We start from the raw sequence: 14228 nt of genomic DNA, 5'->3' as shown, positions 1-14228 counted from the left end.
AATAGTTTGGGATGCAAAGTAAAACACTTTCAATTTAATTCCTAATAAGTTAATGTTCTTTCAGATACAATGTAGATTCTCTGTGGGTTCTTTATGAAACAGTTCTTTTTGACTATGAGGACCAATGTGGAAGTGCATAATAAATGCTTCTGAAAATGAGGAATCCCTTTAATTTATGAATTTATTTCCCAGATCATGGTTGACAGTGAATCAAACTTTTAAGCAGCCATTTCATCATACATAAAATCAATTACTGACTGCTCTGAACTGAACTGAACTCTGAAAAGCCAGCTGGCTAAAAGGTAGCCAGGATGTCTGGAGAATAAAAAAGAGGAAATTGGGAATAGCTTTGAGAGCACTTGTATTACCACAAAGATGTGGGAGACAAACTGAAATTGCAGAGTTATGAAAAACTAAAAAACAAAGTGCGAGATTGGCTTCATTATTATCAAATAATGGAGGCATACAATATGGACAAAAAAATTGGATTCCAGGTGGAAAATCAAAATTGGAAACGGAATTGTTAGATTCCAAAACTAAGACTTTGTCAAGGATGTATAACTTGCTGTTGAAATGGAATACTCAGGATGAAACAGTGAAATCTGCTATGATTAAATGGGCACAGGATGTTGGACATAACATTATGATGGCTGACTGGGAACAGTTATGGACCACAGGTATGAAGTTTACGGCATGTAATGCCTTGAGAGAGAATATTATGAAAATGATATACAGGTGGTACATGACACCAGTCAAGCTTGCAAAAATCTATCATTTGCCCGATAATAAATGTTGGAAATGTAAAGAAACTGAAGGTATATTCTTTCACCTTTGGTGGACGTGCCCAAGGATTAAGGCTTTCTGGGAGATGATATATAATGAAATGAAAAAGGTATTTAAATATACCTTCCCGAAGAAACCAGAGGCCTTTCTCCTGGGCATGGTCGGCCAATTGGTGTTAAAGAAGGATAGAACTTTCTTTATGTATGCCATGTCAGCAGCAAGAATACTTATCGCAAAGTATTGGAAGACACAAGATCTACCCACCCTGGAAGAATGGCAGATGAAGGTGATGGACTATATGGAACTGGCGGAAATGACTGGCAGAATCCGAGACCAGGGAGAAGAGTCGGTGGAAGAAGATTGGAAAAAGTTTAAAGTCTACCTACAGAAATACTGTAAAATTAATGAATGTTAGAATGATGTTGGATAAGAAGTTAAGTGGTTTTTAGCTATAATGCTATAAGGAATATGAAAAAATGGATTATTAATAGGTTAAAATTTAAGGTTAAAATATTTTAAGATTAAAGATTAGGATAAACAAAGAGGGAAAGGATTTGCTGAATTAACAAATTGAATTGGAATACAAAAAAGGTAGGTGTGAGGAGGTCCGGGAAAGAAGCAAATGAAAAATAAGTAATGGAAAGATGGAATTGTTTTTAACTATTTTTATTTTTATTTTGTATTTTTCTTTTTTCTTTTTTCATTTTGTAATACTTTAAAAATCTTAATAAATATCTTTTTTAAAAAAACAACAACCATAAGCAGTCTGTCTGTGGAGCCGTATAGTTTCCTTTTACAAAAGGAGGAGCTTTCTCTTCTAGTTAGTTCTATGATGTCATTCTGTTTCATCAGTACAAAGCAAACTGCTGGCATTTCCCTGAGACGTATAGTGGTACCTCGAGTTACAAACGCCTCAGGTTACAAACGCTTCAGGTTACAAACTCCGCTAACCTGGAAGAGTTACCTCGAGTTGAGAACTTTGCCCCAGGATGAGAATGGAAATCGTGTGCCAGCAGTGCAGCGGCAGCAAGAGGCCCCATTAGCGAAAGCATGCCTCTAGTTAAGAACAGTTTCAGGTTAAGAACAGACCTCTGGAACGAATTAAGTTCATAACTAGAGGTACCACTGTACACCATTGCATGTGGAAAAAGTAGTGTGATAGAGGGACAGTCTTGAGGAGCACTTGTGGTAATTCTGCTGTCTTTTGTTGGACATCAGAGATACATAAAATAAAGAGTCCATGGCCAGGGAAAAGCAGGGTTACAGCATAACAGAGTACCTGGCCAGAGATAATTACATTGAGGTCATGGCCTAGCCCAATGCAGTTTAAGTCCAGACCGTGTGATGTGTATGTGTGAAATTACATAGGTGAGATAAGCAATTCATGAATGAGCGCGCCAACCAGAGTGATTAAAACTTGAAAGGTTGGGTTTGAAACATATTTGGTGAAGAATGAACTATGGATCCAGATAAAAACAGAGTGATGAGTTTACTGGCCTTTGGTCCAATAAATTGGTTTTGCATTTTGCAAAGGTTCACTTCCATCAGTATCTATACCTTGGATAGTAGACTGCACCTTCTGGGTCAACCCCTGGCACAGCCTCATCAAATATAGCTCAGGAAAATGATATGAATCTGCTGTTTACTTGACCGCTTGCAGTCATAAAATAACCTCAGCTATTCCTTGCTGTCTCTCTGGCTCAGTAGTATTACATATGTTACAGCTGAAAGCTGTGCTCTTCACTAGAAGAATTACCATGACTTTGATTCATCTGACATGCTTCAAGGACTGACACTGGTTGCAGAAAGGATTGGACTCATAGAGGAGTCTTACCGAACCTTGTCTTTCGCAACAGCTGACAGCTCATCCTGCAGGCTTTTCTCTCTGTCCTGAAGAACCTGAAAACAAAATAATCAGCAAGTCCCCTTCAAGTTTCTGTTTCTTCTTCCTCCCCCCAGAGATCTCTGATAATCCCCACAGATCAAGACCTAGAGCAATTTTGTATACATTCCATGGGTAGCTGGTGTGCTGCCCTCCAGATGTTATGCATCTGCTTTGTTATGCACTCCTTGCGTTGACATTTTATGGCCTCTCCTCCCCAACAACCAATGGGGAAATATCAAATCCAAATATTCAGAATTACCAAACAAAGCAGTACTTTCCGATGCATGTTTACTCATAAGTAGGGGTGAATGTGTCCATTTCAGTTCTCTCAGTTGCTCATTTTTCAACTATAAAATTCAGTTCTACACAATTTACAGTAATTGTAATTTTTTAAGAAAAGAAAATTCTCATGAAAAATGATCAGCATTTTAGTGTGAATTTCTCCTAACAAACATATTGTTGCATGTAGCTTTCACTAGTGTACACATTATTGCAAGCAATATTCCTGAATATGATGCATTTTTGTATGCTATTTTCAGTAATATATTTTATTCACACGTCCCCTAAATATATGCATTTTTGTAAACATTTGCTGGAGAATTGTATTGCAAAATTTGAATAAGTGTGAATTTCAAAAGATAATTGTATTTTGGTTTGCGTGCTGTTTTGGAAAGTGTGAGTGAGATAGATTCAGCTTTATATACACACTAAATCAATTTTTTCCTGCACTCCTACTCAAAAGTAAGTTCCACCATGCTCAGTTGTGGTTACTCCCTGCTAAGTATGTTTAGTGCTGCAACCTAAATTAGGCAGCTGGTGCTTTCCTTATTCAGTTCATCAATGGTTAAGCATTTCACACAGATACCTGTATTTTCACTTTGTATTCTTGTATATACTCTTCCAGTTCCCAGATTTGGTGTTTCATCTGGAAAAGAAGAACATGCCTTTTTTCTTTTGCCCCATCCTTGTAATCCTTCTTGCCTTGGGTTTTTAGTCAGCACACTTACAATTTTTGCCTAGTATGATCATACCAATTCCAGGTGTTTCATCAATATTCAAGGGATAGATCAGACACCACTAGGCACGGCTAAGCAGCCTGATGCTCACCTCGAAAATCAATCTGGCCGTCTTATCTTTTAGTTTGAAAGCCTTGGGATTTGGGATTGAGCATTGAACAAGAAAGAGGGCCTGATTAATGTCAACCTTCCATTGCCTACTACCCATCCACCCCCGCCCCAGGAAGCTCCCAACAGAAAATTGAAAGCAAAATAAAACATCAGACATTGAAAACTTCCCTAAGCAGGGCTGCCTTCAGATGTCTTCTAAAAGTCAAATAGTTTTTTATCAGCTGAAGATAGGAGAAGGGAGTGATGGGTATTTCTTCTTTGGGATGATGTGGCTTCAGCCAGTTTAGTGCAGTGGTTAGAGAGTGCTGGACTAGGACCTGAGAGATGAGGGGTCAAATCCCAATCCAGCCATCAAGCTTACTGGGTGTAATTGGGACACTCGCCGTCTCTCAACCTAACCTACACCACAGGATTGTTATCGCTAAAGATAAGTTTAATTTGCATAAAAAGTAATGTTGGTATGCACTGAAGTTTGAAAAACTAATTTAAAATTTGCATTTGCAAAGTAGAGAAGTCTGCATTAGGGAGAAGGTTTCACTCTGGCAAATGTGCCAGAAAAGGTTGGATGTTTTCCGTTCAGCCTTTATGCTAACTGATGACTCATCACTGGAAAGCCAAGCAGAGAGCTCTCACAGCAGGAAGATGAAACATGAAAACTCAGTGTCTTGGTCCATTGATGGAGATAGCAGCCACAGCAGTGGCTAAGCTCTGCAATGATGAAGAAGCAAGTTGCTTTCGATCTCGCTCTGGGACCAGATAGAGGAAAGCATATCAAACAGTATTAAGGACTAAAAAGAAGACGGGTTGCATTGCTCGCTGTTAAACAGCAACGTTTTACTTATTTTATTATTTTATTATTTACTTATTTAATTTGTTTACCGCCCCTCATCCAAAGATCTCAGGGTGGCTCACAACATAAAAATACAAAATGAGAGCACAAAATACATAAGAAAAACAAAAACACACACCAAATAACTCCCCTCCCATAAACACATTTAAAAGGACATAGAATGTTAATCAGATGATAATCACAGGGTTCAGGTCAGTTCATATGGGGAAAAGCGGTCCTTGAGGTATTATTTTGTATCTTATATTGTTTATCTGTAACCATTTTAAAACTGTTTCCAGTGAAGCTTTGAAACATTTTTCTACTTTGCACATGGGTTCAGATCAGGGCTTCCATTTGTAGCAACTGTAACAGTTATGCAGATATTATGGGGAGGGGAAAACCCACCTTGGAGGAGAGGTGGAATGTAGGAAAATAAATAATAAATAAACCCACGGGCAAAATTGTGTATGTTACAGCCTAATTGATTTCAACGGGAGGGTTAGCCCAAAGCAACGGAACCCAGAACTGTTTAACTTTGGCTCAGCTGTCTCCTATGTATATGATAATGAAGTTTACCTTTGTAAAAACTTCATCCTCCTCACCGCAGGTCAGTTTGCATTCCTGGAGCTCTCTCTAATTAAAAATAAATATATAAATTTTCAGTTGGCAACATCTCTGAAGCAAACACATGGAAGACTTTTATTTTCCACTCTGGTCAAGAGATTCAATCCTCAGTGAAAGGAAATGGTCGCTTTCCAAGAGAACACGTCAACGCCGCTTGTACTGGAGACCTTCTCAACAGATTGTGCCTCTCATCGGAAATCCATGTGAGTGCCAATATATAGCAAAGTATACACATTTATATATCATTACTTTAGATGAAGTCATTTTAAAGTATTCACGTTGAACTAAAAAGCTGATGGACACTAACAGAGCAATCCAAACCCTCTTTATGTCCTACTGAGATTGGGTAGGGTAGAGGTGTCTCTGTGCCCAGCTCTGCAGGCTAAGCTGGACTTCCACCAGCCGATGATGACGGAGTGACCCAAGAGTCACTCCACTGGTGCAGCACTTCCACCTGCTAGATAGCAGTGAAGTCAATGGAATTCTCATTAGTAGTAACCAGAAAAAGCCCCAAAGTGGGGTGGAGAGGGGCTGTTCAGGTATGGGATCTTTTGGATTCGATGCCAGTCTCGCTACCACCACACAATGGCATTGGACCCAATCTGGGTTTCATCTTTGTGACAGCTCTAGGCTGGCTAGACATACACACCACCTTCCAACTTGGTGACCATGAACCTCAGAGGTGCATATGTGGCTGTGGTCGTACAGCCCTGTGGTCGAGGGGAAAGGTTTGGATTGCATCCTAAAAATCTTCCAAATCCCCAATGGCACAAAGTGAAAATGACCTGATGATATTTTGGACTGCCATCTTTTTCAACTGTATCTGTCATACCCAGGTGCTAGCGTGCAGAGCCAGAAGACTTTAGCATAGTGCAGCAAAAGAACTTCATCCATTTGGCGTTCCACATAAACAGGAAATGCAGAGGTGACCAAAACAGGGATGTGTGAAATCTTCTCGTTTCCCCCGTATATATGCCACCTTCATAAATATTGCTATCTCCTTTTCACAGTTGCCCATGTATTGTCCCCCACGTATTTTGTATTAATTCCAATGGACACTTCTTTTAACCTTCCTCCTCCAACCTTACTTTATTATTGTGGTTCTATAATTTTACTCACTTTTAGCTTGTTGACATGGCAGCAGAGCTGCAGGTAACTCTGCTGGTTGATCTTCATCGATGCAGTCAATGCTGAGCTCTGGTTTGGGGCACAAAACACACAAATATTCAGATTCAGTCTCACCAATATGCGCTGGCCAGCCTGAACCTTCTTTGCTATTCTGTTACAACCTCATTGTTTAGAGGGCAAATCAGAGATGACCCTGGTGATCCTAATAAAGGACCTCCCTCCCTCCCTGCCTTTCATGAATTAGTGGTATTTTCTCTCAGTTGAGTTAATAGGAGCTTCAAGGTGGGGAGGAAGGAGTTTCAATGGGGCAATGTCATGGGAGGAACAGGTAAAACCCCCTCACATTCATCAACTTCCAGGAAGTCAGGTAAGGGCAGTTGCTCAATGGAGGAGTCTGGTTTGCATGCGGAATGGCCCATGTTCAATCCTTGGCATCACCAGGTAAGGCTGGGAGACGCCTCTGCCTGGAACCCTGGAGAGCTGTGGACATCAGTGAAGGAAATACTAAGTTAGGTTGGCCAAAGATCTGATTTGTTGCAAGGGAGTGTCCTGTGTCCCTAAGTCCCAGTGGGGGGGGGGGGGCTTGTAAGCAAAACAAAAGCAATGGGAAATCACCATCATGGATCTGCTTTGTCATTTTTGGCTTTGCTTTAGACATTCATTTCAGAACAACTGAGTGGAACAATGTCTATCAAATAACACTAATATTTATTCCAGTAGAAATTAAAGAGTAACTGCAAAGCTATGCAGTGAAAAGGACTGCGGTCTGTCAAAGGCTAGAGCTTCAAGCATAACATTGACTTCTACAACAAGTGAGCATACAGTGGAGATATTCAGATATGCATGCTGTTTCATGCCTACTTTAAAAAGGCTTTGGTGCTGCCAACACAGGCATACGACAAAGAAAGATGAGCACCAGGGAGATAATAGATGTATTACATTATTTTTTTTAAAAAGCGATTCTTTTGACATGACTGAACGAACACTAATGCAACAGTGTCAATTTCCATTTCCATTTCATTTCAGAGTGGAAATCTGAGGCAGTTATTCAGGACCAGCACAACATGAAGACTGGTTCATGCACCCAAACTGGCATGTTGAGAATGTGGGTTGGGTAGGCCCATGCAGAGCTGACAATAGCAATTGTGCAAATCAGTAGTGGTCAGTGGGGAGAAGCAGCATCATTTAGCTGACCTCCTGTCACCAATTTCACTGTGCTTACTGGGCTGGTGTGGGGCAGAAAGGCAGTATGGTGTAAACACACCAGCATGACACAAACACATCCAGTGTTCCTTCTGGTGCATTTGCACCATGCCAGCCTCTGCACTGTCTTGCCCATCTCCCTCCCAGGAAGCTCAGCAATGCTAGTGAGAGATCAGGTGAGCATCACTGCCCCCACCCAACCACTACAGGTGAGAATACTTCATCAGAAATCCAGCCCACTACTCAACCTGCGTTTATTTTTTCCATCTCTCGACTTACTTTCAGTGGCTTGACATTGATGAGGTGATTGTGAATTATACACTTGCAGCACATTCACAAACATGGGGAAAGATAGGACATGGTGCACATATGGAATTCAGAGGAAACCTATCTGATTATTGGTGTACCTTCTCAGAAAGCATGAAGATCCTCAAGTGTAAATTTTCATTATCCTTCTCCTGTGAGGGTAAGAAATTGCCACAGTTAGTTGCAAAGATTGATATATACCCGACTCTTTGGGCTGCAGCTGAAGGGATGCAACAATTCATTACAAATTAAAGAAAATACTCAGGAAAGTGTCACACGCAACTCAAGGTCCTAACTCTCCAATTCTAAGTTCTAGGACTGCTGAATTTGATTGGGCTGATGCAAAATGAGTTTCCTGTGCTGTGCTAGCCCAGGCAGATGCCATAACAACAGCAAGTGTCGTCTGCTGCAGTCCTCCCTCTTTCCTGTTTTGTAGTGGTGTGGGGAAACACCAGAGGATCCACATGATAAATAGCTGTTCACAGATGGCAATATGGAAAGCCTCCAGGTGATTGCTTTTGCAGTCTCCTTATTTGTAGGGAATGAGCCTTCCATTCACAAGGCTCTCCCTCAGATTTGTGTAAGTTATTCTTTGCACAGCAGATGAAACATGATGAATACAAATAGGTCTATACCTGGTGAGGCCTATAGAATGGAATCTATATTAAGTGAAGTATTCATGCTATAGAAATACACAAGCTTTTGGTTTGCCACCTACATGGTAGGACAGCCTTGACCAAGTTGGTGCCTTACAGATGTTTTGGACTACAACACCCCGAAGCCACACAGAAGTATGAGTTGTAGTCTATAACATCTGATGAAAGTCATCAGCTTGGTGAAGGCTGTTGATGGAGGCTATTGACTCCACGGAAAATACCATACTAGTAAATGTCCAAAACTAATACAGTTTTTCTTTTAAAAAATGATTATGGAATAATATCACCAGACAGTGTTCACCTAGCCAACAAATCTTTGGGTTTTGTTGTTTTAATGATGACATGCAGTGTGTGTGTGTGTGTGTGTGTGCGCGCGCGCGCACGCTCTTTAAACTCTGATCAGGAAGATTTCTTTTGCCTACCAGCTTTTTAAGATACTGCTCCTCTAAAGATGCTGTTACAGTCTCTTCTTCCTGATTTTTCTTTGTGGCTTCAATCTCAGTTTCCAAATAGGTTATTTTCTCTTCAGCTTGCTTTATCCTGTATATGGTTGAGGTAATGATGATGATAGTGTTGATGATAATAATAATAATAATAATAATAATAATAATAATAATAATAATAATTCAAAGACTTGTATGCCCATTCTGCCCCAAACAAGACCATCAAGGCAGCTAACTATCACAGTAAACCACTGATGAATAAAGAAGTATACAAATTACTTAAATAAGAATAACATTTAAAATAGCAACAATGTTACACCATCCAAAAAAATTTAAGTACAGGGGAAACTAAGAGTTAAGCTTATTCTAGAGAGTGCTTTAATCAATTGCTCATCTGAGCAACGGCAGCAGTTTTGCTTCTCCATGAAAGGCAGAAATGGGGAGGGACATCATTCAACTCTCCCAGGTCAGGGGGCTTTTCCAGAGGAGCGTCCACCACCTGGGTAACCAGGAGAAAACACCACCAACCATCAGAATTGCCCTCATCACATCACTGTAGTTTTATAGCATGCAACTGATCTTTGTGAAGTTTCCAGGGAAAACTTGGTAAGGTTCAAACCTTCTGAAAAATAATTGTTCCCAAGCTGGAATCAGACATTCACTCAACACCCCATTGATTATTGATACATGCCTTTTGAGCTCAGCTTTCATGTTCTTCATAGCTCCTTGTAAATCCAAAATATTTGCCTTGATGTTGTTCCCTTCCGTAATGAGGCAGTTAATTTGTTCTCTCAACCATATATTTGTATGCCTGGACTGGAAGATGGAGGCTCCTTTTGCTGCTATCCAACTGTCCCTAGTTGGGAGATTAAAAAATAATATACAGTACCTTACTTATTGCAAACCTGGGATGTAAGAAGAAAATGTGTTCAAGTTAAAGCAGAAGACCTGCAGAAGGATTTCCATTTGTGCAACAGGGCTTCTCTCTCACCTTGCACACCCTTGAAATTGGCTCAGCATGGGTCAGTGTGTCTGGAGAATCTCCAGATGTTGAATTCTGACCATTAACTTAACACATGCAGATGTATCCCCTTCATGGATCACTGCCTTGCTGTGGCGAAGGGGCTTGAATAACTCAGAGAAGCTATGAGCTATGCCGTGCAGGGCCACCCAAGATGGACAGGTCATAGTGGAGAGGTTTGACCAAATGTGATCCACCTGGAGCAGGAACCGGCAAGCCACTCCAGTATCCCTGCCAAGAAAACTCCATGGACAAAGGCAACAGGCATATAAAAGTTATGACACTGGAAGATGAGCCCCTCAGATCGGAAGGCGTCCAACATGCTACTGAGGAAGAGCGGAGGACAAGTGCAAGTAGATTCAGAGCTGATGAAGCGGCTGGGCCAAAGCCGAAAGGACGCTCAGTTGCGGATATGCCTGGAAGCGAAAGGAAAGTCCAATGCTGTAAAGAAAAATGTTGCATAGGAACCTGGAATGTAAGAACCATGAACCTTGGCAAGTTGGATGTGGTCAAAAATGAGATGGCAAGAATAAATATTGACATCCTGGGCATCAGTGAACTAAAATGGACGGGAATGGGCGAATTCAGTTCGGATGACCATCATATCTACTACTGTGGGCAAGAATCCTGTAAAAGAAATGGAGTGGCCCTCATAGACAACAAAAGAGTGGTGAAAGCTGTACTGGGATGCAATCTCAAAAATGATAGAATGATCTCGATACGAATCCAAGGCAGACCTTTTAACATCACAGTAATCCAAGTTTATGCACCAACCACTGGTGCTGAAGAAACTGGAATTGACCAATTCTATGAAGACTTACAACATCTTATAGAAATGACACCAAAGAAGGATGTTCTTCTCATTATAGGGGATTGGAATGCTAAAGTAGGGAGTCAAGAGATTAAAGGAACAACTGGCAAGTTTGGCCTTGGAGTTCAAAACGAAGCAGGGCAAAGGCTAATAGAGTTCTGCCAAGAGAACAAGTTGGTCATCACAAACACGCTTTTCCAACAACACAAGAGACGACTCTACACATGGACATCACCAGATGGGCAGCATCAAAATCAGATTGACAGTGGCGTAGCGTGGGGGGTACAGGGGGGCCGGCCGCACCGGGCGCAACATCTGGGGTTAGGGCAAATCCACAGGTTAGGGGGCGCAAATCCATGGGTTAGGGGGCGCAAATCCACGGGTTAGGGGGCGCAAATTCCTTGCCTTGCCCCGGGTGCTGACAACCCACGCTACGCCACTGCAGATTGATTATATTCTCTGCAGCCAAAGATGGAGAAGCTCAATACAGTCAGCAAAAACAAGACCTGGAGCTGACTGTGGCTCAGATCATCAGCTTCTTATAGCAAAATTCAAGCTTAAACTGAAGAAAGTAGGAAAAACTGCTGGGCCGGGTAAGATACAATCTAAGTCAAATCCCTTCTGAATACACAGTGGAAGTGAGGAACAGGTTTAAGGATTTAGATTTGGTGGACAGAGTGCCTGAAGAACTATGGATGGAGGCTCGTAACATTATACAAGAGGCAGCAACTAAAACCATCCCACTGAAAAGGAAATGCAAGAAAGCAAAGTGGCTGTCCAACGAGGCCTTACAAATAACGGGGGAGAGAAGGCAAGCAAAATGCGAGGGAGATAGTGAAAGATACAGGAAATTGAATGCAGATTTCCAAAAAATAGCAAGGAGAGAAAAGAAGGCCTTCTTAAACGAGCAATGCAAAGAAATAGAGGAAAACAATAGAATGGGAAAAACCAGAGATCTGTTCAAGAAAATTGGAGATATGAAAGGAACATTTCGTACAAAGATTACCATAATAAAAGACAAAAGTGGAAAGGACCTAACAGAAGCAGAAGACATCAAGAAGAGGTGGCAAGAATACACAGAGGAATTATACCAGAAAGATATGGATGTCTCGTACACCCCAGGTAGTGTGGTTGCTGACCTTGAGCCAGACATCCTGGAGAGTGAAGTCAAATGGCCCTTAGAAAGCACTGCTAATAACAAGGCCAGTGGAAGTGATGATATTCCAGCTGAACTATTTAAAATTTTAAATGATGATGCTGTTAAGGTGCTACACTCAATATGCCAGCAAATTTGGAAAACTCAGCAGTGGCCAGAGGATTGGAGAAGATCAGCCTACATCCCAATCCCAAAGAAGGGCAGTGCCAAAGAATGCTCCAGCTACCGCACAATTGCACTCATTTCACACGCTAGCAAGGTTATGCTTAAAATTCGATATGGCAGGCTTAAGCAGTATGTGGACCAAGAACTCCCAGAAGTGCAAGCTGGAGTTCGAAGGGGCAGAGGAACCAGAGACCAAATTGCAAACATGCGCTGGATTATGGAGAAAGCTAGAGAGTTCCAGAAAGACATCTACTTCTGCTTCATTGACTATGCAAAAGCCTTTGTGTCGACCACAGCAAACTATGGCAAGTTCTTAAAGAAATGGGAGTGCCTAATCACCTCATCTGTCTCCTGAGAAATCTCTATGTGGGACAATAAGCTACAGTTAGAACTGGATATGGAACAACTGATTGGTTCAAAATTGGGAAAGGAGTATGGCAAGGCTGTATATTGTCTCCCTGCTTATTTAACTTATATGCAGAATTCATCATGCGAAAGGCTGGGCTGGATGAATCCCAAGCTGGAATTAAGATTGACGGAAGAAATATCAACAACCTCAGATATGCAGATGACACAACCTTGATGGCAGAAAGTGAGGAGGAATTAAAGAACCTTTTAATGAGGGTGAAAGAGGAGAGTGCAAAATATGGTCTGAAGCTCAACATCAAAAAAATGAAGATCATGGCCACTGGGCCCATCACCTCCTGGCAAATAGAAGGGGAAGAAATGGAGGCAGTGAGAGATTTTACTTTCTTGGGCTCCATGATCACTGCAGATGGTGACAGCAGTCACGAAATTAAAAGATGCCTACTCCTTGGGAGAAAGGCGATGGCAAACCTAGACAGCATCTTAAAAAGCAGAGACATCACCTTGCCAACAAGGGTCCGTATAGTTAAAGCCATGGTTTTCCCAGTAGTGATGTATGGAAGTGAGAGCTGGACCATAAAGAAGGCTGATTGCCGAAGAATTGATGCTTTTGAATTATGGTGCTGGAGGAGACTCTTGAGAGTCCCATGGACTGCAAGAAGATCAAACGCATCCATTCTGAAGGAAATCAGCCCTGAGTGCTCACTGGAAGGACAGATCGTGAAGCTGAGGCTCCAGTACTTTGGCCACCTCATGAGAAGAGAAGACTCCCTGGAGAAGACACTGATGCTGGGAAAGATGGAGGGCACAAGGAGAAGGGGGCGACAGAGGACGAGATGGTTGGACAGTGTTCTCGAAGCTACGAACATGAGTCTGACCAAACTGCAGGAGGCAGTGGAAGACAGAAGTGCCTGGCGTGCTCTGGTCCATGGGGTCACGAAGAGTCGGACACGACTAAACGAATAAACAACAACAAAATGCAGATGTATACAAATACTCTTTTTTGGGTAATGTGTAAGTTGCCACCCTGTTTCATGGTCCCCTCCCCGTTGACCCCTCTTCCCTTAATTTAAGAACACTTACCTGGCATTTTTTGTTCCTATGTTGACAGCTGTAAAGGCTTCAGAAATCTGCTGGCAGAAATGACATTCTTTTAGAATTTTTGTTTAACTTCCAGAAGCAAAATAATTGCACATAATGCCTAGTGCAGACAGTTTGTCTTGTAGTATTGTTGTCCAGAGTTCACTACCTCAGTAGTTGAGCCCCCAAAAGAGCCACAATATGCCTTCCACATTATTTTTGTCATTAACAGAATGATAATGTCAGTTCTAGAGTCTTGTTTTTCTCGTTTCCTTTACAGTGGTACCTCGTGTTACATACTGTCCCCCTTACGAATGCTGCTGGTTACGTGCTCTGCTAACCTGGAGGTAGATGCCCCTTGCTGCGACCTTTGCCTCAGGATGCGAACCGAAATCACTCTCCGGCAGCACGACAGCAGTGGAAGGCACCATTAGAGAAAGCACGCCTCATGTTACAAGCGGTTTCCTGTTACAAACTGACCTCTGGAACGGATTAAGTACGTAACACAAGGTACCACTGTATTTTGTAACCAGTTATGTAAATCTGAAATTCAGTTGTTTTCATTTAGATGCTCCTTTTAATCCGAGGCCCTAAATGGTAGCTTACTTAGCTGAGAGGTCTACATACAGGGACTGCTATCATAGC

The 14228-nt window shown here is 41.7% G+C and overlaps 1 protein-coding gene across 4 annotated transcripts in view; it reads right to left on the bottom strand.

Moving 5' to 3' along the window:
• Nucleotides 1-14228, bottom strand: part of LOC114596736 (uncharacterized) — a 30160-nt gene that overhangs the window by 7091 nt on the left and 8841 nt on the right. For 2 of the 4 annotated variants that reach the window (XM_077930001.1, XM_077930004.1), the window contains exons 2-9: nt 13587-13633; nt 9676-9840; nt 8964-9081; nt 7987-8037; nt 6368-6445; nt 5201-5257; nt 3534-3593; nt 2618-2682 (exon numbers count right to left, since the gene is read on the bottom strand). In XM_077930001.1, the coding sequence (XP_077786127.1) occupies nt 2618-2682; nt 3534-3593; nt 5201-5257; nt 6368-6445; nt 7987-8037; nt 8964-9081; nt 9676-9840; nt 13587-13633 (641 nt within the window). The other 2 variants (XM_077930002.1, XM_077930003.1) reach the window with 2 other exon arrangements.

Source organism: Podarcis muralis, chromosome 6 (genome assembly GCF_964188315.1).
Source record: "Podarcis muralis chromosome 6, rPodMur119.hap1.1, whole genome shotgun sequence".
NCBI lineage: Eukaryota > Metazoa > Chordata > Lepidosauria > Squamata > Lacertidae > Podarcis > Podarcis muralis.
The sequence above is the reverse complement of the archived record's forward strand: the minus strand, read 5'-3'. Positions and strand labels throughout refer to the sequence as shown.